Below are 24,896 nucleotides of genomic sequence, written 5' to 3'. Positions count from 1 at the left end.
GCTCCTGTGGACTCCTCTTCGGTATGCCAGCTGTTCCTCCAAATTCAGTGTTGTTTGCAAAGATTACAAATGTGTATCTGCCTTTAGGCTATAATGGTTTCATGCACAAACTGCATACTCAAAATCTGCTGTTCAGCCAGTCTGAATAGGGCTGGCAGATTTATGCTTGACTTCTTGATAATATGTAAAGCAATGATGAACCCCTTCATAATTGTGACACCAGGAAAATAAAAGTTTATTTATTTATTATCTATAAAATACAACAACTATTTATTTATTAAGGATAGTTCAAGTCTGTATCCTTGAAAAACTGCCTAGGAGCATTAGTTGGTTACTACTGCAAGTAACTGTGCCTTGTACTGACCACAGTTACAAGTAAACACAAGTTACTGCAAGTGCATAGAGGATGGCAAACCTTTGTCTGTACACACCCAACAGATTTAATTCTGCAGAATCACACTGGGGATAAAAGATGGATTATCAGGTGTAGCCTAAATAGGATTTCAGCTCTTTCTGTGCTACATTACTTATTTAGCTGATGAGAAATGCATTCAGATTGACTTGCAGCAGCAAATAATGGAAAACCAATGGGTCCAGATCTGCCAGTCATTCTCATGAAAGCCCTACTGAGCTCCCACCCTGTCTACGTATTGTTGATGTAATCTTTTTGGATTTTAGTACAGCTTTCAGTGCTGTTACTGTGATTCTATGACATGACCATATTCCTTTCCAGCTAAGCAGGGGAGAGTGTATAACTTGAGCCTTCTCTGACGTGAAATATGTTAAGCCAGAACAGGTACTTACTTACAAGCTCTCCTGAGTCCCACACTTTAGTCACATCCACAGTCTGTCTGTTGTGGGCCATGTCTGTATTAATTAGAGAGGTAAAAGCCACTACCCAAATTAGGTTCATTTATCCCAACACATTGCGGTTTTACTTGTGTAATATTACTAATTTATCTTTTAGCTCCAGTAATAAATTTTTGGCAATCTGGAGGAAAGTGAAGCTTTTCTAAGATAGATTAATCTATCCTTGCAAAGTTAGTTGGTAGCATCTTCAGTTTTTATCCTTCTAGAGCACCTATGGCGTTGATCTGTAGGACAGTCAAAAGTTCTGCTCAAGTAGATCAGAGGATAGTTCCTTTTGACAGAGGTATTTAATACTTCTGTAGTGGGACATAACTGGACTGTTTGGCAAGAGATTATCACAGAAGGCAAGCTTCGGCATAAAAGGATGGTGGTGACCAGATGTGTTTCTGTCACAGCAGAGGCAGCCACAACACTCAGAGTGCTTTGGTAAAACACCAGAAGGCTTCAAGCATCAGCACCTTGTTCTTTAGAAGTCTTTCATACCTTTTCTCTGTAGTCTCCCATGGGCAGCTCCACACAGCTCTGGTTCTTTTCTCTCCTTCTTTTCTTTCCTTCTCCAGTTCTGGCTTGCTCCTTCCTGTCCCTAGCATGGCCACCTAACCCTGTCTGTCCTATATACAGCATCTTACCCTTCCTGTCCCTTGCATAACCTCCTGTCCTTTCCTCCTCACAGCATGGCCAGCAGATTCCCTACCAGCTCACTCACTCTTTATCACACCCATACCTGTGAGGGCAAGGCTGTTCCCACTCTAGGATAATTAATACAGCTGCAATATATCAGAAGTAAGATTGCCTTTAGCACTATCTCTATCTGTCTCCCCCCAGTCTGTCTCCCCACATGTTTCCTGGGATATTTTAGATTTTTCAGCATTAGTAGTTTCTAGTTCCCTCTCTCTGGGCTTTCCTGTAACCTTTTCTATGTAGGAGTCTGGCTCTGGTTGCACATAAAAGTGCTGATGTACAGTGGGGAAGTGCTTAGTCTAAGAACGTCTGATACCTAGATGAGATGCAGAAGGAGCTAATCAAGTCCTTGTTCTGGATTTGTAGCAGATTTCAAATTATCAACAGTAACCAAACTACTATTCATTGTCCCCAGCTGCTTGGTTCAAAGGGACCTGAGGAAGGAGAAAGACTTTTTATATCTTGTTCTTATAGCTAAATTATCAATTTTCCTGATAAATACTGCTTTAAGGATCAGTTGCTTACTGCATTAATTAATAACATTCAATAATATTCCATATGGTGCCTTTATGTGTTAATAAAATGGATAGGAAGAATATTTCACCTGATAATGTTCTTTTAAATTTTAATTCTTATATGCAGCTTCTGGGAGTAAATAGGATATGGCCAGCAACAAAGCTTTGCTCTGTCCCCACCAATACAGAAACATCCTTTTCTTTTATTCATTTCATTAAAATACCAGCGTATCTACAGTAGTTAAAATTGACAACAGCTTTTGGTTTGTGCATAATTCACACATTTACTCCATGAAATGACTCTAATCTTTACCCCGTAAAGTGTGACAACTCCTGAAACATTGTTTTCTCTACTTTCCCTTTCTTCCACTTTCAAAGGAATTATAATAGCAAACAGAAAGTTTCAGGAGAAAGAAAACAACCACAAAACTTAATAGAGAGATTCTTTCCTCAACTATGGTCCCTTTGTGGCTGACATCTGTGGGATTTATATATGCTGAACTAGGGGAATTTCCTTGGTGTAAACACTATAAACAGAGGGTATAGAAAGGACTGTGCTGTTCCTTAATGTGGGTGCAAGATCCAAGTGGAGGATGACCTAGGGCACACTGATGAAGTTTTTCAGACTATTGACAGGCCATTGCAAAGATTTTCAGTGTCTCTTGACTATTTACCAGTCCATAAATAAGTGTACTCAATTATGCCAAATGCTGCAACCCCCTTGTTACATGCAGAAGCTGGTCAAGAATTGCCTCAAAAATTATGCTGGGTTTTTACTTCTGTTCTTTGTGTCTTCCTTCTGAAGTATTACTTCTTCTTTTGTTCCTATTTTGTTCCTAAAGGACTGGCAGGTGATCAGTAGCTCAGTCCTCCTAAGAGTCTGTATAAAATAAAAACCATGAATATCCTGGAACACTGCAGTGGCAGTTTCTCTATAGATGCCTGGTTAGGGGCAGACTGCATTTTGCATATGCTCTGGATTTTAGGTGCTGGTTTCCAATGTGATATTCAGAAACCTGAGCCAAGAGTTCTGGCTGTGTAAATAAAAAGTGCTTGGAGAGTCCAGAATAGGATGAACTACCAAGCTCAGCAGGAAATCACCCTTAATTAATATGCATGCCATTTTCTGATCAGCATGATTTCTGCCTTAAGCCCAGGGCTTGAAATTGTTTCTTAGAGCTGGATGCCTGCATGTTTTCTAAGAAAATTTGAAACCTTTTTCTTTTCAAATGCAAATGGAGGAAGAGGCACAAGTGGGTTACCAACTTTGCCTTCTTTGGGACAGGCACATGTTTATTCAGGAAAGAGCTCCAAAAGTCCAGCCTTTGCCTGAAATGAAGCTGTACCCTCAAACTGGCCAGGCTATAAAGACCCAATAGTGGTATGTATTCATAGTGTGTTAGATAAGGCATGTTTTTTAAAGGTGAAGGGTTTTAGTTCCAGAACCTTTTCCTGTGACTTCCCATTTGTTTTATGCAATGACTGTTTAATATAGAATTACAGAATTGGTTGGGTTGAAAGGGACATCAAAGGTCATCTAGTTCCAAGCCCTCTGCAATGGGCAGGGACACTTTTCACTAGAATAGGCTGCTCAAGCCCCATCCAATATAAAGTATGTCTCAACAGAAGAAGTAAGAGGTGTTTCAGTCCTCACATGAAAAATACAAAAATATGATTTGAGTATGTTTTTGAGAAATTTTGCTTAAATCCTTTCAGGTAGAGGATAGCATTTGGTTTGTTTTCATGTTCACATTAATGTGCAAAAGGCACTTTCACATTTTTGCCATGTGCTTTGTGTTGGATTCTTTTTCCCAAGAATTCCTCTGTTGCCTGTATATACAGGGCACATTGGAAGTGGGGCCTAGAAGAGTCATACCCTCAGAGATACCAATAAGAGTAGTATATGAATTTTGTTAATAAGCTGCCTGAGAGACTTCTGGATTTGGGCTTAAGCTGAATGCGTGTGGAATTTAAAAGGAAAAATGGTGCTTTTTCTCCAGAATCTGGTGTCTGGTAAAAGAGTACCATGGGAGGTAGGCTTCCTACAGTCATCTCTGCATATAAACTGATTTTTTTTTCCTTCTCTGTGATTTAAGGATCAGTCAAACTCTTCATGGTCATCAGAGAGATAAACGTCTCTGAGAGTACAGCGGGCATTCTCGATTTGGGGACATAGCGTGTGCAACTGTATCGAGTTGATGCAGATCTTGCATCCCTTATGAAATGTATCCCAAAGACTTGTTTGTACTTCCCATCTGCCCTTCCTCCTTAAGACCTGCAGACTGTATGTGGAACCTGACCCTTTCAGTTTCTGTCAGTACAACTCTTTACCTAGTCTGAGAGATGGTTATTAAGCAGTGAAAGCAAAGCACTCCTCCACTTTGCACACAGTCAGATCCTGCTTGTGGGGGAAGCAAATGACTTGCAATTTAATCTAGTGTGTGGCATTTTGCAGATTTTTTTTTGTCTTTAAAAGATCTATTTCTTTTTGAAAAGAAAAGAAGTCTTGCTTGTCTTTTTTATTGAGCTTCCTGTAAATATGTATCTCTTGGGAGCATTTCACTTGTATTTGGGATGTTGCCCAAACACAGTTGATTGAATGGGGGATTAATAGTTTAATTAAGAGTTCTGAGATTTAAGATATAGAAAGTAGCCCTTCCTTTTGGAGATTTTCCCCCCTGATTTGTGCTGTCAGATTTTCTCTCTTCAAAATCATATTTTCAGTGCATACCTATTGCATCATCTGACTCATTCAAATGTTCATCACAGTTTTTTGAAGCAATACTTGAGGACTGTAACAATTGGATTGTGATTTACCCAGCTGTGCCCATGTACTGTAATGTACTGCCTCAGAACATCAGTATCGTATTTACTGCATTGTCACTCTTGTATGAATTTTACTAAATAAAGCTCTTAAAGGCTGTGCACAGGTTAATGATCACTTGTAACTACAGCGGTCATGCAAAATACTAGTGAGTTTTGTGGAAATCATTATTTAAAGTACAGTTATATTGGGCAGTTTGTGCACCATTTTAATCTTGCCATCTGATTCTGCAGTTTTATGTCAGTCTTACATGAAGACTCAGTTGAATTCTTTTCCTTCAGAGAGGATCTGAGCTGATCCTATCACTGCAGTGTTTTTATTGATGCTCTGCATCCAATGCCTTCTGAGGTGAAAATAAGTAACTGCATTAATAGGCAACTATTTATCACTAGAGGGATTAACCACAGATGTCTGCTAATCTTTGTATAATACCAGATTTAAGGCCATACATGATAGCTATAAAAGAAAACTAAAAACTCTCTGGAACATTTTGGCCCTAAAAGCTTATAGATGAATGATGCTGACAATGTAGCCTTCAATTTGCGATATGTGGGCACCACAATCTGCCTACAAAGTGCATATTGTTGATTTCGGGCCATTTTAGTAACATTTGCTAAACTGCTAAATTGAAGGATTAGTGGCATTTCACCAGCCAAGAAGCAGGGATTTCCAAAATTGACTTAATTTCCTCTGTATCCTTCATTGACATTAGAGAATACTAAAAGCCTTTTTCTTCAAGGTATGAGGAGACTGTCACGTTGGTCCTTCTGTGTTAAAAAGGAAGTTTTAAATTACAGGTCTTAAACAGTTGTATGTTTAGGTGGAAAAATGTGTTTTTATTTGATAGTCTTTCCCTCTCAGGTTTTCTCCTTGGGACAAAAATGCTTTGATGAAAGTAACATTAGGTAGGATAATACAGGCAAACAAGTACTTATGACCATAAGAGTGTTTAATTGTAAGAAGTATTTGTAAATAAAAGGCTTTAGAGGCACTTATTAGATTTGCAACTGACTGTTCCTAAGAAACTTTCACTGAAAACCTAACAATAACACAAATGACAGGTCACTTCCATTAGGAACTTATTTGTACACATTCAGCAAATTCAACCACTGTATTTTCAGGGTTAAAAGCTTTTATGCATGGTTTGTAATTATCATGCAGCTTGCAATTAAAAGTAGGGACTTTCTGGGTAATTTTGGGGAAAAATAAAACCAAATTAAATGCAAATTTTGAAGTCCTCTGAGAACAGCATAAATCACCATTAAGACTTTGTATCTAAGGGATATGTACCTTTTGGAACATCACTGTGAAGTCTCCCAGTCTGACAAGATGCAGAGGCTGCAACTCAGTCTTCTGCTGGGATAGAGAACTGGGGGAAAACAGTATGTTTCCATAAAAAGATAGCTGCGGGGATGACTGTAGTAGATCAGCTGGTTTAGGATATGTATCTTGTCAAGAAGGAAAATGGAACTTGCATGAGCCTTGTTGCATAACAGAATGCCTTATGTATTTTAATTAGGAACTGCTAAGCTAATTTAATTGCTACCTTTTTAAATTAGTTTTATATTTATATTTCTATGTTAATTGTAAAAGAATAGAATACAAAATGACCTATATAATTATATCACGGTAAATACTTACTTTCCTTGCTGAGATTTCCTTGAACTGTGTCGCGTGAGCCCCCAGGCTTTTCAATATCTGGTATCTGTTCTGTGTTGGACTCAGAGAGGTTTCTCACAGAGCTGACATGCAAAGGGGACTCCTTCAGCACCAGGCACTGTGGTAGCAGCTGCCACAGAGAAACTCAGATTGATAGCTGGACCAGGAGAAAAAGTGTTCTGATCAACCTTGAATTTAAAATTAGCTACTTGAAGACCCAACAAACAAGACAGTTTCTTTGCCTGGATAAGGACTGGAAAATTCAAGTTATTAACTGATAAAAATGTAGGATCACAGACCAGGAGTACAAAAGCAGATTCCATAAATTATTTATTTCAATTTATTTCAACCGTCATTTAAAGTGCCAAGATACCTTTAAAAATACAGCACTAAACTAAACAGAAATACAGCACACAGAATATCTGTAGAAACACTGTTGTGTTCTGTTATTAGATCTATAATAGTCTTACCTTAAATCTTCACAGCTTTTCCTAGATTAGTCTCTATTTTCCACTGCTCACATATTTTCTGTAGTAGATTGCTCATTGGGTTCTAATCATGTTATAGCTTTGAAGATTGGAGTAGCTAGTTTTAATTAAGTCCTAAGTAAAGAATTAAAAGAGAATGTCAAAGCCAAGATCTTTCTACTCAGATCCTTTCCAAAACTTCATTTGGTTGAATTGCCCACAATTTAATTAAAACAACAGTAAAAATACTCTATATTGTTACAATTTTATTCCCTTTATTATCTCATTGTACGTCAGGACCTTAGAGTTTATGCAGATGTGTAAGACTACTCAGTTAATAAATAGTAACAGAATCAGACTCTTACCTATATAGTGAGTGCTTATCCAACAGAGATTTAAGATAGAAATTGATTCCTTTAACTTACAGATTTTATACTTGATTCAGTTAAAAGATGTTGAGGGATATGAATGAGAAAGAGTTACTGAACCACTTCTTGTAACTGAAATAGCATTCTTCTCTGATTGGATTTCTTGCATCCCAGACAACTGATCCTCAGGCTGAGAGTCTGGTTGACTATTCAGTGTTTCACCTGTCCCTTTTGGCTCAGTATTATGCAGAAGTGGATGACTAACATTACCCCTGCAAGACTTGCAACATTTCGAATCCTCTCTGATAATTTGGCTATTACAATGATTGTTGAAGACAATAGACCAGGCCAAACAAATTCACTGTTATGTGTTAATGATTTACACAACCTCATCACAAAGCTTCACACAAAAAATTATGTCATTGATGGCATCACCTAATATAGCCTCCTGTGCCAAGCTGGGCAACTTTGAAGCTGGATCAGGTTACTCATCAGACTTTTGGGTTTTTTAATGGAGGGTGGGTTTTTTTTGGCAAACCAATTTTGGTTTTCCAGTACAAATTCGAATATAAATTACAGTGTGAAATTTATTTTTCTGTATTAAATACACATCTTTTATCACAGTGTTGGGAGAATAAATGTAGAACTGATTTTGGCACTAAAAGATATATGGATAATATGCACTGAGAATAGTCTCCATCTGCTGCTGAAGTCTCTCTCATTGCCCAGAATGGTTCTTGGGATTCCTTTCCCTTTGAAGATTTTTGTCAGTGAACATTTCTTTAACTTGTCTACTGAGCCTTCAGCTCCCTGTCCCCTACTCCCATTCTGTTGGCTCTGAGCACGTTGAGCAGATTCTTACTATGTTTGCAGTTTTAGAAAAACCCGGCACCAAGTTTTCACTTTCACTTTGTATTTGCCTAATAAGGAACTTGGAGCAGCAGTAGACTGAACAATCCTAAATGCTAGGAAAAAACCGTATAACCCAAGCAACACCCCAAAGCAAAACCTCAGCAGTTTACTTTCAAGGTTAGTTTCAAGATTGCATATAAGTAAACTTGTTAGAACCTAGCCATCTGTATACTATTAGGTGCATATTTGACAAAAAAAAGGTAAAGAAAAAAGCTGTCAAATGACTCTTGAACATTCAAACAGCTTAAAAGCTCTTTGTGTGGTAATGTTGGCACAGCTCCTAAGTGACCAGATGGAATTTTATTAACAGCCAACAGGACAAGGGCTGAGATTTTGTTTCTTAACTTACTATTTTTGAAACGCTTGTAGAGGATGTGTCAGAAAGCTTGATGTACTTTCATACTACGCAAAATTACACATATACCTTCTCTTAATGCAAAGATGAAGACTGCTTCAGAGGTTGTCATTTCTGTAAGGTAGATAAGAAGAGAGTTATGAGGTGTATGGTAATTTAGGTATCACAGCTCTTTAGTGAATTTCAGAAAGGTGTTTTAATATATACAGTTTGTGGTCATATTAAAAGCAGAAACAGGTTTTTTAATAAACAGACCTAAAGAATATATTTTATTAAAAAGAACAAAAAATACCTGAGTATTGAAAGAGACTTGATTTCTGATACCAGTAACCACTGATAATAGTGATGTCAGATTTTTATTTAAGGATTCTCGTAAACATACTAAGATCATATGAATTTCTGCGACTCCTCCTTTTCTGGCATCATCAGGGATTTATTTATTGTCAGTAAAAAATACCTGAAAACTGAGAATCTTTGTTGTCTCCAGTAAACCACAGAATGACGATTAGTCCTACAGGAAGCAGCTAAGGAGCCTGAGACTGTTCAATCTGGAGAAAAGAATGCTAAGAGGAGACCATATCACTCTCTAAACTCCCTGAAAGGAGGTTGCAGCAAGGTGGATGTTGGCCTCTTCTCCCAGATAACTGGGAAAAGGAAATTACCTCAAGTTTTGCTGGGAAGGCTCAGGTTGGATATTAAGAAAAATTTCTTTACTGAAAGCAGGAAAGGATTCCCCAGAGAAGTGGTAAAGTCACCATCCCTGGAAGTTTTCAAAAAATGAGTGGATGTGGCACTTTTCAATATGGTTTAGTGGGCATGGTAGTGTTCAGTCAAAGTGTTCAGTCAATGATCTTGGAAGTCTTCTCCAGCCTTAAAAAGCCCATGATTCCATGACCTTCAAACCAGACAGCTTAAAAGAAAAGAAACAAAATCTGTAACACTCTGTGGACTCATGGTTCATCCTATTCCTTTCAGGTGCTTCCTTTTCTGTATTTAAGGTTTTCAGGGAACTCATGATAGCTAGAAAAAGCTGTGTAGTCAGAGATTAGTATTTCATAAGATCTGACAGAAGAACACTGATGTGAAATACAATTAGAGCTAGCAGTCCTGATTTTGAACTTGGGTATCTTACCCAGACAAAATTCTCACTGTTTCTGGTGAAAGATTGCCTGAGGGCTTTATACAGAATCAAACTCTGATTTGTTCAATAACTCAAGCTGGTATAAGTAGAGTTATGACAGATACTGCACCGTGTACTTGTACAGTTGATATGGACTTATTTGCAGAGGGTAGGCCAAAGTGCAGAACTGGAGCTTGTTGAAGTTAAAGAGAATTTTTCTTAGTTCTAGAACTTTGTATTCTCAGCTTTATTTTACCTGGTTTCTATTTGTTTGTTTGTTTTTAGGGTCAGTAAGAAAAAAAAGTAATTCTAACTTGTTTATCCAAAAAGCTAACAGTAGAGTAAGCTGGTTAAATTGATTAGGAATGTATACTTCAAGTCTAAATTGTTGTCCTGCATTATAACATCCTATGAAAGTCCACCCAGACTAACTTGTAGCATTACATATGTGTTATTTTGTTTGTTAATAAGCCATATTTTGTATAGAACTTGGGAAAAGTACAGAGGATTGGCAGTCTTGTTAAATTATGCCACGAAAGAAATCAGTGTTCTAATATAGTAAGGGAAATAATCTAATGAAAAATTCAAAAGCTCTTTAGGAAAGTGGAAATGTTTTCCTCTTATTTGTTTGTGTAGTGTCTAGGTTGGCATTTGTAGTCAGCTAACTTGAGTCACATTAGGATCAAGACTTTTAGAGCAGGTACAGTCAGAAAAGGTTAGACACAATAGTGTATGCAAAGATCATCTCAAAGAAAAGATAAAGCTGAAAAATCTTGATATGTTTCATTTTAAATGTGCTGCTTCTGGACTGTACTGTTTTGGTAGTTTAATTTTCTTCTGTTTATTTTCTAGCACCTGTTCTCTGTTCTTGCTGTCGTGACTTGACTAAGTGACTCTTGCTTGCTAGATTAAAAGTGCTTCAGGCAGAAATCATCTGGAGGAGCAGAAAAGGAAAAGAAAGAAGACAAAAGAACATAATAAACCACCTAAAAGAAATCAAAAAAGAGCCAATAGATAGATGTAAGCCCTGCTGGCTGCATGTGTGTGTGTGTGCGTGTGCAGACATGCAGCTCATCTCTTCTGTACTGCTCCATATGGTTCTATGTAGTACAGCATTGTAGGGAAAGATAGATTTGATTAGTATTAAGGTTACTCCTTTTTTGCCAAGATCCTGTTTTAGTCGTTTACTGACTCTTCAGGAAGAACTATATTCTATTCCAACTGTCTGCTTTAGGCTGTCCATTTTAATTTGCTTGATGAGTTTTTGCTTAGCAAGAAATGGGTTTGGACTATTTTCTGAAGTAACAGTAGTCATTTAAGATACTATTTTGGTCCTGTTGTTCTTTTCCCCCACTTAATTTTTTTTCATTCTGTTCATAGGGTGGGCAGTAATCTGGAATAATCTGTTGGAGGAGACCTTCCCTTGCCTTTTAGGTTGCAGTACTTTGAATCCATGCTATAAACTAAGGAAGAGTGGGCATGTATAGAGAAACATTTACAGTTGAATATTCCCACAAAGAACTGGGTCCCCTTCAGCCCCATGTGATTCCTGATGCTTTCTTGATACCTGCCATGACGTGTTGTGGTCTGCTTTATAGAAGTGCTGAGTGCAACCTGTAACTGTATCAGAAGGCTCCTGAAGAACCCTAAGCGTGCAGTAATTCTGGAACCTGAAAATCTCATGTTGACCACCCTACTTCCCACACCCTAAATTTCCAGTTCTCCCATTCAATTGCACAGTGCATTGCTTCCCTCGTATGTTATAAATACCTTCTGAAAGCAAGCACATTCATAACCTTGAAGCATGATGACATAATGCAATGATAGTAACTTTATAATTGCCAGCAAGAAAGGAAAGGATCCTACATCTTCTAGTAGTACCTGGTAAAAAAAAAGGAGAGCCACTTGCCAAGAAGGAGGATATGCAAAGACATTCAGCTGTTCTTTGACAGAACATTTGTCCTGAAAGAGAGAGGTGTCCTTTGGATAAAACAGTATTCTTCATGTGTACATCTTGGCACGCACTGTATTGTATGGTAAATATTTCACATGGTGAAATATATGTGGGTTGATTTAATTCTGGAACTTGCTGTGTTTAAAACCGTTTTTATAATATGACTCAGTAAAGAGCAGGTACCTGCAGAAAAAAAGCTATATGAAAATACGATGTGCAAATACAAATGCAGTCTTGTCAATTAAATTGTAATTTTTTACAAATTGATGGTTTTTTTAAACTACTGCTAGTTATAGAGTACCAGAAAAGATCTTTCCATAAACTGAGAACCAAATTATTTGAAATAATTATTTTTTCTATCATTAGCTGATTTTTAAATGAAATTTATCCATTACAAACTCCCTTTATCAAGCAAATTTCTATTAAATGAAAAAATTTATTTCAATCTTCTTCTAGGCCTGGTTTTAAGCAAAATCTTTTAAGGTTTTTTGTAAAGCAGTAGAGTTGTGTTGATTCCACTAAATTCTGATCAGTTTCTTTAGATCTTAAGATAATTCCAGATCTGCAGTGTTTAATTATGGAATATAAAGATACCTAAATCTGTACATTTTCCTAGGAAAGATTTTTTAATCTTTCAAGGTTCTGCAAAATCTTCTGAAATGTCATTCTTATAGTTTAGCCTTTGCAAGTCATGATTTAAGTAATAGAGGATCATTAATGTTCAGAAACCAATTACAGCAGCTACAGATCCATATACCTTGGTATAGTGTAAATGTTTTTTATATTAGAATCTATTGTTAGTCTGTGACTACAGTAAAAATAATATGTGAAATTATTTTCAAAGATACCAAATGTCCTCCAAGGCAGGAGGGGGTGGGGGGGCAGGGAAAGCAAACAGAAAATTTTCATTGGCAAGAGTTTCCAAGTTATTGACTGCTGGTTGGTGCTACTTTTTTTCGGTTTCTATCCTGATTTTTAATACAGATTGACTAAGTAGCTGTTAGTGTGTATAGGCTGATCTGATAATTACAAAAACTAATTAGGTAGCTTAGTGCTCAGGTGGCAGTGAGTAATGGCATGTCAGTATTTTCAGGTAATAAAAATGAAGCCCCATGTCAGAAGAACAGATGCAGAAGCAAGTGGATAAATGAAAGAGTAACAAGTCTCTAAGACCAGATGGCATATATCTAAGATTCAGAAAGTGTTTAAGAATGAAGTAGCTGAACTGCTGTCAAAAATAGACACTCTCATTGAAATTAGTTACTCTGCTAGAAAAGTAGAGCAAATGTACCTAAGTAAAAGACAGGTTGCAGAAGGAGCCCTGCAGTTAATGATCCATCATTATATCCCTGGAACTAGAAAATCTTTTGGGAAAAAAGCATTAACCCACCTCAATGAACATGGTAGGACAGAAATAAACAGGGCTTCTGTTTTTTTTAAAAGTTCTTTCCTGATTAAGATGTTGGTCTTGTCTGTCTGTACCAGGTCTTCTGGCATTTACTAATCAAAAACTGATTCTTCACTCCTGCCTTCTGAGAGCATATAGGTATTTTCTGATTAGATGCCAGGTTTAACAATCTCCTGGACGGGCTAGGGGCAAAGAGTTGTCTCTAATGATGGGTTTGGCAGAAAATATTGTACACTTGGGAGCGCTTGAGGGCAGCTGCTACAAAGAAAGGAGGGGTGGAGTATTTTTTGGCAATGGGCTGAATGTGAGAACAAGATTCTTCTGTCCTCAATAAACTCTGTATTTGGAGTATTTTGCATGTTGATGTGAACATTTGTATGAGACTAGAGATCTTCTGAAGAATTGCCCAAGAGGATGTGTCTCAGTCTATATAGGTTCAAAAAGGACTCATGCTGTACATTTCTGCAAGCTTATTCAATGTCCTGGGTGCTAAAGGGCTCTCATAATTTTTCACCAGTCTTCTGTTTTCTTTGGGGAAGTGGCATCTGGGGTCATTAAAGACCAAAGTTGTGCTACAGATCTCACCAGCTGCTGGGCTTTCTGCTTCAAAAAGTAATTCAGGCCAAATATATAAATCTCACCCAAATAGATTATGTGTCTGATCTTTGTGTCAGGCTCTCAAATAATATCACATCAGAATACACTTTTCATTCAACACAACTGTGGTGAGGCTGGGGTGGATTGACCCATGGGTTAGTTTGGACTGAAATTCTAGTAAGTTCAAGTCTGTAGAAGAAAATGAAGTCATTTCTGCAGTCCAACCCATGTGCATGTACGCACTTACATTTTTAAGAGATTTATGCTATTATAACACAAGGAGACCCATAAAATGGCATAGTTCCTTCTGCTCAGTTTGACATCTCATTGTTTCCTGAGAGGCAGTGGAACAGACTCAAAAGCCTTTGATATTAATACAGCCATCATACTGGGGAGACTGAGTTCTGCCTGTGAGAGCAGAACTGCTCAAACTTTTTTATCTGATCAGCATGTTTCGATATGCCCCATTTCAATATCTATTAATTCTGAATTCCTTATCTCTTAAGTTGCATGTATAATGCAATAGTCTGTTTAATAACAACACATCTACATCTACCAAGTGTCAATCAAAAGATACAGTCAATGTTAATAATAAGTTCAAAATCCTCATTTTGTAGAGAAAATATCTATAATGGATAAAATGTTATAAGATATATGAAAAACAAACAGTCCAGACAAAAGCTGACCATCTAAGTACTTAGCTAAGACATCCTAAATTCTTTATTAACATCAGTCTTGGAACAAGGCTTTTCCTGTGATTTGGGTGAAGATGCTGTGGACTCAGAGCAAAATTGACAAGTTGGTTCCTACCCTCAGAAGCTACTAGAATGACTATGGGTACCTTTTCAAACTTTTTGCAGTCTAACCAGCACTCCTGTGGCCCTGGCTCTAAACAAAGTCGATCAACTACCGAATTTTTACTAGATGTGAGAACAGTTCTTTTGTATAAAACAAGTCAGTGACTGCAAATAGGAATGAGTCACAGAAAAGCTCCTAGAAAAAGGAGTACAGTGAAGTGAAATGGAATATTAAAACATTCACTAATGTTAGTTTCTGACTAAATCTCTCCATAAAAATGCCTGTACAAGAGATAGCAAAAGGTTGCAAGAGGTAGTGGTAATACTGTGCTATCAAATAAAAAAGTGGGCAAAGTATTTAAACTGCCTCATTTTTTACAAGTGTTTGTGCAGGAGAAGTTATTGGGGAAAACAAAGTGTAACCATAGGTGGAATGGGCCAGACAGGTCTGACAGCTCTTGGCAGACTCCAATTGCTAAATTATCAGTTTGTAGTATTAGGATATTTAGGATTCAGGTGTGTGGGATCCAGAGACTTTTTGTCCAGATAAGATAACTAATTTTTCTGAAAGCAATACAATAAGCCAGATATGAGAGACTCCCTGTGCTTAGGGTCATCAGCGAAATAGTTGATACTTTTGTTAAACTTCAGACTTCATGCCACACATATTGACAACATGATACCACATTGTTGACCAACTGTACCACAGGGAACATTACTAGCCAATTTTTACCTCTACTGTCCTAATCTTGCACCCTTAGATCTTCCTAATGTGACCTTCACATGACTTGCATGTTGACACAATGTAACAACTCACGGTTCTCTGATACTTAGCCAAAAAGATTCCTTATATTACTTTTATTTGATGGGGTTTTACTGCTGAGAATCTGATCAGCCTATGCAGCAACAAGCCTATTGGAAACAGCTTCTATAGAAGGAGAGGAGGAGACACAGAAGTAAGCAGGAGATGATCACAAGAAAACAACAGGGGTTTTGTACTTGGAAAAGAAGCATTTGTAGCTTCTTCCCTAAACAACGGGTTTAGGGCAACTGTGAAACAGCAGGAGTCCAGAAGCCTTGTGTGATTATATGGTGAGAGCCCTCTGGAACATTATAGCACTTCTCTCTGAATATCCCTGTCAGTGTCATCTCAGACTATAAGAGTTTATTCTTTTCAGGACAACAAAAGAAAAAAAAAATTAAAATATAACAAAACCTCTGAATCTGTTGAAGATCTGTTTGCACATGTCCAAGATTCTTGGGTTTCAAAAGTAACTGTCTCTTTCAAGGTATGAGCTCAGTTTAGAAAGGAGACGGACTAGGTCAGAAAGATCTAAAGTAAACAAAAGTTCTTTCTTGAAGGATGGTTTCTTCCCTCCGTGCTCTTAGCCTTGTAACGTTGTGTCAAGAGATCTGTCGTTTCTACAGTATTCCAGTTATGTTTTCTTCTTTAGTACAGAGTGATTAAGTGTAAGGCTGCAAGAAGTTTAGAGTTGTAGGCTTGTTAGAAAATCAAGGATTACTGTAATTTATTTTAGAACCACGCTTTATGCATATGGTTTCTAAATTAATCTCCAATGTTACATTATATTTAAAATACTCAGATCATCCAAGTATACCTAGTGGAAGGGCAATTTGGCACACAGTGCAACCTTGTTTCATAAGATATTTAAAAGTAGTAGGGCCACAAGTACCATTGTCACAAGTGCCCAGTGATACTTGAACTGTGTCTAAAGTTACAGTTGAATGTCCATGTATGTCAGTGGGATGGGCACATGCTTGGTACCATGAAAAACTGAGGTTTTTGTCCTAGGGAATGAAATATTTGGATAGTCACACTTGAATAATTTTGCCCAAAATGCATAATTTTGCTTATCATCTGTAATTGTGCAGTATTAATATAGTGGACTTTCCCCAGAAAAACTTTATATGGCACTAAGCAGTAAGAGGTGGTAGGAAAATAGACTGGAGAGACTTCTAACTCTATTGCAGGTTCTAATGTGGCATGGAGTGAAAGAAATAACAAGTATTTTATATAAAGCACTCATCTCTGCACAGAAAAATGAAATAATAAATGGGATCTTGTGATTTATTGAGCACAAGTGAAGTAGAAGAGGCTGTAAGAGAAAAAATCTGGGTGAGCTCTCTGACAATAGTCTGCAAAATCTGGTGTGACAGTGAATTTCTTACCTTTGTGTTTTCTTCTTCCCCAGATTATAGGAACCCTTGCTTTTCATATGTATATAGTAGATTGAGTCTTCTTACTGTAAATGTTGCTGTAGCTTCAAAATTAAGTGTGTGAATTTACAAGGAGATGAGATGCCTATAAGGAAGGAAAAGAATTAGTGCTATGTTAGCAGAAAACTGAAGAGAAGAATATAAGAAATAAGCAGATGAAGAAGGTATAAGAGGAGGTGGAGTGCACACTGTTAAATTTTGACAAATTCTAGTAGTATATCCTGAATAACGTATTTAAGCAATGAGAGACTTTGCAGTGTGTGTTCAACTTCACTGTTGGCTAAATGTGATTCAAGAAAAGTGCTGCAGTTAGCCTGCTTGAGAATAATGTGAGTATGAGGGGAAAAAAAAATTTAGGGTTTTTTTTTTCCCTGATAGCTTGTTCCAGAAGGTGACAGTTCAGCATAGTGAAGAGGTAGTAGGGAGGGAGGTTTTTAAGATCTCGAGGAGCCACAACCAGATGTGGTTGCCCAAAAGGCTTTTGCAGAGTTGCCAGCATACTGCTGGCTGGCTGCATTTAGGAGTACTGACACTCCTGGCTATAGTGTTGCTAAGAACATGTTCATTACTGAATAGACAAAATAACTGCCTGATCATAGAAGCATATAAGCAATTTCATATATAAATACTGAGCACTTCAAAAAGTTAAGTATCTCACCTTTATCTGTATGGAATATTGAACTACAAAAGCATATGCTAATAGAAATTGGAGGTGGAACAAAAGCCACAGCTTTGGCTGAGAAGCAAAGCAGCTCCAGGAGTGAGATGCCACCCTCTTCATGGATGCCTGCTGTGTCTCCACTCTTTTCCTTTGCACCATCCCATACGTAGGCAAGTGAAGAGGAGGCAAAGCACAGCAGGTGACAGCTCACCTGTCAAGGAGGCTTCCTACGCTGGTGGGAAGCTCTAAGGCAGCACTGGCTGCTAGTCAGGCTCAGAAGATACCAGTGATGCATTGAAAAGAAACTGCACCTATGGCTGTGTCAGGCTTGGGTCAAGGCTCTTGATAGCTACTGGGAACAAGAGACACTATTTAACATTATTTGTTTTGAGTAACATTTTCTGCTTGCTGTCGGAGTTGGCATAGAAACTGATTCAGCACTCATTTTTAAAAGAATAGTCCATTCAGAGTGAGGTTAGTCATCAGTGAGCTACCAGAGGCTCAGGCTGCAGCTGCCAGCACTTAAACCTTGCTCAAGAAGGGATAGAATCCTCAAAATGGTAACAGTCATACTACCCCAACCTTTACTGAGCAAAAAGGTGTCTTTTGAGAATGATTTCATCTCTTTGCGTTTGGGTGGTGGTGGGTTTTTTTTAAAGAGGGAAGAGTTAATTATCTGAAATCCACAACAGAACTTCCTTATTTCAAGGAGATGCCGTCTATTTTTATGCATCACTTGAATTAAAAAAGTTAACACAATTCATAAACAATGATGCTTATAACATTGTGGTGGAAAGTGGCATCATTCTTAAAAGGCTCTAAGCTTAGCACTAGGCATCTGTGAATAGTCAAGATAGAAGCCTACACAGCATTCAGAAATTGGCATTTTCAATTACTTTGCCTCTACTGGTGAAGAAGATCAAGATACACTTATTTCTGTTCTATTTCATTCCCACACACAAGGGGAGAAGCAAAGAAATGGCTGCTGGTTTTCTGTACTGTCAAGGCTGAGAAAAATACTGATGGATAAATTACTATTCAGTGGCATTTCATAAAGTACCTGCTGTGACATCCTCTTCTCAGATGCAAAATGATAAATGTATATATAAATTTGAAAAGTCTAATTTCATCTATAACCTTTGACTCCTGGCTTTTTGTATCCTCAGAACGCAGACCGTGCATGTCTTCTTTATTGATACAGGAACTGTTTACTTTACAGTAACTATTCACATTCAAGACTATAGTGCTGTTACCAAATTGATGAGGACACTGATTTCTTTTTCCTTTGTGTTTATCAAGCAGATAATTTAAGTGAAGCCCTGAAAAAGCTGAAGATAACATCCACTGGCAGCACAGCAGATAGCTTGGAGGGATGCTTGGACTGCCTGCTTCAAGCTCTGGCACAAAACAGTAAGTTGTATGGACCTTTAAAATTCTTAATTATATGAGAACAGTGAATTAAAATGTGGCAGAAAGACTGACTCAAGCAGTAGGCTGCTAGATTGGCTCTGTTGAGTTTTGGGGGGTTTTAACCCATAGGTCTGCAACATTTCAGTAGCAATGAAGACAGTGACAGATAAATGCCTGAATATTTGAAACAGCTGTAGTCCATTCCTTTTTCCAAGATGAAGTAGAACACTTTTTAAATTGATTGTTCAAGAAAAAAAAAGAACAGAGATGGAGAAATAAGCCTGATAAGATGGGGAAAAGGATAATTGAGCTACTTGATAATTCTGGTTGAAAGAGCATAGTTTCTCATTTGTAATGTATTTCTCCTCACACTTCTGATCATAGATTGCTTAGGATATCCAAAGATGGTCCAAGTTTGATATATAGTATGTAACAAAAATAACATCAGAATGGAAGAAGATGTCATTTTCAACAAAAACTTTAGAATGCTTGTCCCCACTACCAGTAGACAGAAAGGTAAGGTTAATGAACAAGACAGCTTATAAGACTTCTCTGAGTTTAACTATCTTAGTGCTTCAGATTGTGGCAGAAAAAAAAATACGTGTACAGTTTCAGGTTGAGAAACTTCTCAGGATAGGTACAAGCCACTATTAAAATTTTTTTTATTTAAAAAAAGAGTCCTTAGGAAATATCAATCACTCAAAAATACAATAAGTCTTGGCTTTTTTCACATGATGGCATTCTACAAATCAAAGCCTTTTGGATTAGTTGGTGTAAAATACTTGATGAGGTTTTTCATGACTGAATATAAGCATCATCCAGCTCAAGTCAAAAATAGATTATAACAGTGTCTGCATTTAATAGTAAGTACTCTGTTTTTAATTCTCACTATTTTAGAAGGAGATTATCAGCCAGAAAGTAATAAAATCTTTAAGGTTTAGATCAACCATTTTTTGAAGGTGCTAGATTTATTTATAGGGTATATCCAATACTTTAATCCAACCTCCAATTGAATTTATTTCCACTACTTTTAACCCTAGTACTTAAACGATAAGTACTAAAAAGATCATATGAAAAGTGACATCTTACTTGAGTAAATAATGGAGTTTGCTATTTTGCCTATGAAGGTCACATAGCTGTGTCAGAGGACGTGTCCAACAGGTGCAAAATAATTTTACTAATGTACAGCAAACTTACTGATGCTTCCTTGCAACCAGATGACTCTCTTCTATCTCCGTCTAGGGCTTTGCTCTTCCAGATCAGATAAACAGATTATTAGGATTTTGACCTCTCTTTTTGGAGTAGTTCTATAAAATTTATTCTCTCCACAATTTCCCATGTTCTTTGTGTGTAAGTCAATGACATGTATATAGCCCTGCTGAGCTGCCCTATGATACATGTCTCCACATGTTTACATTCGCCCAGGATTGAGGGCAACTGAAATAACGCACTGAAAATCAGATAGGTCAGATAGGACAGGTTTTTTAAGCAGCTTGCTGGTAATTTAGAAACCACTATATGAATTCTGTTTCAAGAGAACTGGAACTTCCATACCTAAGCTTTGCCAAGTCTCTGGACAATGGGCTTTAGTTCTTAAGGTTGTCTGATGATTTGGGGAACAGACTTCTGGCTTGAGATAATTTTATGAGAATAGCTGTACATTCAAAAGACTTCAGAGATTGAGGTAAATTGCATATAATGGATTGATTCAACAAATTGATACAGAATCAGCTTTCTAAACACTTTCTCATAGCTCTCATCCACCCAGTTAACATCTTAATATGGATTTGACTGATTTTTAATTATAGTGTATATTATCATAGATATGATACCTAGTTATGAGACACACTGTACCTTTGTGTCTGTGTATAAATTATTACACAATAATAATGAGAAATCAAACAGTTTATATAAAAGTATATGTTAATTGTAATGCAGAAATAATTTAAATAATATTTCACAAATAATCATTTTGGTCTCTTTTAGTATATTTCCACGTGTATGATTAAATTAATGAAGTATACATTTATATAACAGTTCAGTAAATCATCACGTTAATGTGAGAGAAAAAAGCCACGCAAGGAATAGTTTCTTTTAAGACAATTTTATAGGACTGTGATTTTGTGGGAAGTTCATGGTAGTATTGTAAATCACAGAAGTTAAAGTTTTATTCACTACTTTAAACTTGACGATAAAAATATTATTTTATCTTATATAAAATTTAGTACATTACTAATATGCTAATGCAGCCCACTCCCATCTACTGCCAGCCAAAATTGGTAGTTAAACTGAATAATATTACAACAAATTGAGATTTTCAGTAAAGAACAACTTCAGTTTTGCATAGTGCATGTATATATGAATGTTTTAGTGACCATTACACTGCTTTTAATTGGTATCTGCCTGCAGCATAGTTTTGTGGCTGCTGCAGAATGTTAAATTCCCTAGTCTCTAAGAGTACAGTGAAAATTATAGTTCCATTTATTTTGAGTACAATCTTTATGTTTTCTTTATGCTAAAACATTACTTTCTTCTCATATTTTCTACTGTATAGAAAGAGATGACAAAGTTATGATGAATGTTATAACTTTTTATTTCTTTCTATGTAATCTGCTGTGTTTTCTTTTGTTTTTCACTCTCCTTCTCAAAACTGATCTGTTGATAATCCTAGACAGGTGTAATGCCCTGAACATGATACCTTCTGCCTGACTTTAGGAGCTATTCTGCCATTTGTCACACCAGTCAAATTAAGGTGCATGCATACACACATATGCTGTACTACCAAAGGGGGAGTCAGATACTCAGCTGAATTTGATAAGTGCTGGTAAATATTTGGCAAGCCAAATTCAAATTGTTTTAGCTACAATTTGTCTAGGAGAAACTTGCATAGCTCTTCACGTCTGAGACCTGGGTCTGAAAATCCTGCACAGATGGTTTCCTTATGAGACATTGTTTGGAAATACATACATTCCTATTTATGCAGATATTTTAGTTCTTGTCTGTCACCAGCACTTCTGTCTGAGGCCAATCATATATTGTCTAGCTTGTGGCACTAGAGAAAATTGAGGAGGTTAAGATGAAAGAGGCACCAATGACAGAGGAGTAGAAGAGTGAGACATAAGCATGCATTAGAAATGCTTTAGAATAAGGACATACCTCATTTTGTGTGGAGTTCCTTCAGCATTCCCAGTGAAGTTAACTAGCATATCTGGAGACTTTGCAGCCATAAAGTTGCAGTATTCACAGGTAGCGTAAGAGCTCCTTTCGCCTCTGTGGATTTACCTCATTCGCATAAGCTGAGATTCTGCCTACCTTGCTTCTGAAAGAAAAACACAAATATTTGATCTCTGACCACTGTAAGCACTCACCATCTGCTAAACTTCCCGCAATTCAGATTTTTAAGGAAAGGCTGGGGTACATGATCCATAAGCATTTTTAGCAGTAAAAAAACAGAGCCAGCCATGCTCTGTTTTGAATGAATTACTGGCTTATATTCAATCAAAAGGTGAAAGTCACGTATTACGTGTGTTTTCTTTTAACAACTATACATTAAAACAAGTTACTCCATTGTCTGCTCCATATAATCTGGATTAGTTCTATATAGACATGGTTTGATGTGTTATTGTCTAGAAAGAATTTTGCTGATCTGGAAGCAGACTGTTTACAGTGACAAGGAGTGTAGAATGATCGTAACAATCAGAAAAGGCACAAACGTCCTCAAAAGTATGAGTAAGACACATACTGAAGAAAAGTGATTTGAAAGATCATATGCTTACATTTCTGGAATGAAGTAACTGAGGTATAATTGCTTTATTTTGTATGTCACACCCCAAGAAAAATATGGGTATGTACTACTATTGGATATTGGGAACAATTGGTTAGTTGTCTTGCATAAAGAATTACAAGAGAAAACAATATTGGCCATTATTTTCAATCAACATAGACAAATTTATACTTGTTAAGAGCTGTTTCATAAATACTATGCCTATCAAAAAAGTGCATTTATCCTAAGATCCCTAAATAAATGTCTACAAGGGACAAGGGCTGCCTGACAGAAAGAAAGCAAAAAGGAAATAGAGGTTTTCTTCTAAACAGCAGGATCTCTGGGAAATAATTATTGCAGTAACAACAAAAAAAGTTACTGTATGTCCAGACATGCTGTGTTTCAGATACAAGAAGTTACAGCAGACATAAATAACCCAGTTTTGATAAATGAGAAATCTGAAAAATCTGCTGAGAATGTTATTTTTGGCTCTGCTGTACTCAGTGTAAGAGGCTGAAAATGCCCACTAATCCCAGCTTTCAGCACCTGGCTCTGAAAATGTCTGACATGTAGCTGAAGTGCAAAGGCTGGCATTTGAAAAATCTTTTACATACACTTTTTAGGAGACTAAGAATATAGGTTTACATGTTTGCATGAAGAAAATCACATCAGTAAAGATAAGCTTACGTGAGAGGGCAAGGCTGCAGTTTTGAAAAGGATTTAGAAACATTGGAAATATTTGAAATAATGTACTTTACCTTAAAGCTATGGCTAAAATGCCCTATTTTCTACTTGTTGAGCTCTGCTGATACCTGGTAACTCAAGGAACCATCACATGACATGTGAAAATTTTAAATAGAAACTGGAAATCTCAGCATTATTCAAAGGCTACTTTAGAGTGCCATTTTTCTTCCCATAATGCACACAAGTTTTGTAATAGTATTTTGCTTTCCCCAGAATGCATATACTGGAGCCATGCTTTGTTTAGAATATACTGGCTGTGTTGTATCAGGGAAAATAACATTGTTCAAATTACCTGAGCAGTTTCTAGTAAGCTTTTGCCATCAGTTGCTGCTGTTCCAGCATTCTGGTGTAGGGACCATGGGCTCATCCCCCCTACCTAAAGCTCCTTGTTCAGGTTTTTTCTTGGGAGTCACCAGTGAGCCTTCTGAAATGTGGTTGTTCTTATTTGATGGCACCTCACAGGAGGATGTGTTAGCATCTGGAGTGCTTAAGAAAAACTTGGATATCTCAGGACACAGCAGATTTCTCACATTCCTTTGTCAGTGGTGAAACTTCTCATTGAATGCCCTAAAACTTTGGTAGGCACTTGCTTTAATAGTCATCTAGTTTTCTCTCTTTAATTATTTTGGTGGATTTCCAGTTCTAACAACCATATGTTTACACAGAGGTTTTATATCAGTTGGAAAAACATTTTATTCTGTTCTTCATAGCCGTGGCTTCCATATGTTGTTGAATTTAGTTAGTATTTGTGCTTCGTATACTTGCTGTTCCTTTTTCTGATCTTCACTGGCCATAGAAGATGGAACCATTCCTCTACTGAAGTGGAAAAAATCATGAAGAATTGAGAATCTTATAATTCTGTAATTCAGGGCGCAACTAAAAAAAATCCTGAAAATTTAAAATGTATTATTGTTGCTATTAATACCTTTGATTTGTAAAAGAAAAAAGCAAGATTTACCTATTTTTATCTATTTACCTTTTTTTTCGGACATTTTTGATAGTTCTTTGTACGTACTCTTATTTATTCATTGCAGAGTCAGGTAGGCAGCCGTCTGCTTAACTTGTAACACTAAGCACCATCTGATTTCAGTGAAGCCTTGTACCCCTTTAATACACCAAGGATTAAGAAACAGTCATTCCATCTTTTCTTTTCACAGCTCTCTCACATTAGCATGAAAATATCTATCCTCCTGCCCCAAACATAGAAAAAATTAAGTTGTAGAACCTTTTGTCATAGCAGAGTTGTTCTAAGGCACAGACAACTGAAATCACTTTCATTTTTTCCTGTTGGTTAGACATCTTAAGCTTTCTCCATTCCCTTTTGTGGAACAGAGCATGGAGAAAAAGCTCCACATTTCAGAGCTTGCTCAAACAAACATATTCTTAAACATCAGCACACTAAACTTTCTCTGTTTTGAAGAAATTGTATGAGCAGAATAAGAGTAAAATGATGTAACTGTCATTTCATGCGGATTGTGGCCAACAGACAATGCTTTCCTGAGTGTGAACGCTTGCACAGTATTAAAGCTAAAACAATAACTGTCTATAGGCCC

At 37.0% G+C, this 24,896-nt stretch overlaps 1 protein-coding gene across 5 annotated transcripts in view; it reads left to right on the top strand.

Moving 5' to 3' along the window:
• RAP1GDS1 (Rap1 GTPase-GDP dissociation stimulator 1) overlaps positions 1 to 24,896 on the top strand; it is an 89,476-nt gene that overhangs the window by 13,199 nt on the left and 51,381 nt on the right. For all 5 annotated transcript variants that reach the window (XM_083861453.1, XM_083861451.1, XM_083861450.1 and 2 more), the window contains exon 2: positions 18,729 to 18,836. In XM_083861453.1, the coding sequence (XP_083717579.1) occupies positions 18,729 to 18,836 (108 nt within the window). The remainder of the gene's footprint in view (positions 1 to 18,728; positions 18,837 to 24,896) is intronic.

The sequence above is a fragment of the Zosterops lateralis genome (assembly GCF_965231275.1).
Source record: "Zosterops lateralis genome assembly, chromosome: 5".
In the NCBI taxonomy this organism is placed as follows: Eukaryota; Metazoa; Chordata; class Aves; order Passeriformes; family Zosteropidae; genus Zosterops; species Zosterops lateralis.
This window is presented reverse-complemented; position numbering and strand designations above follow the sequence as displayed.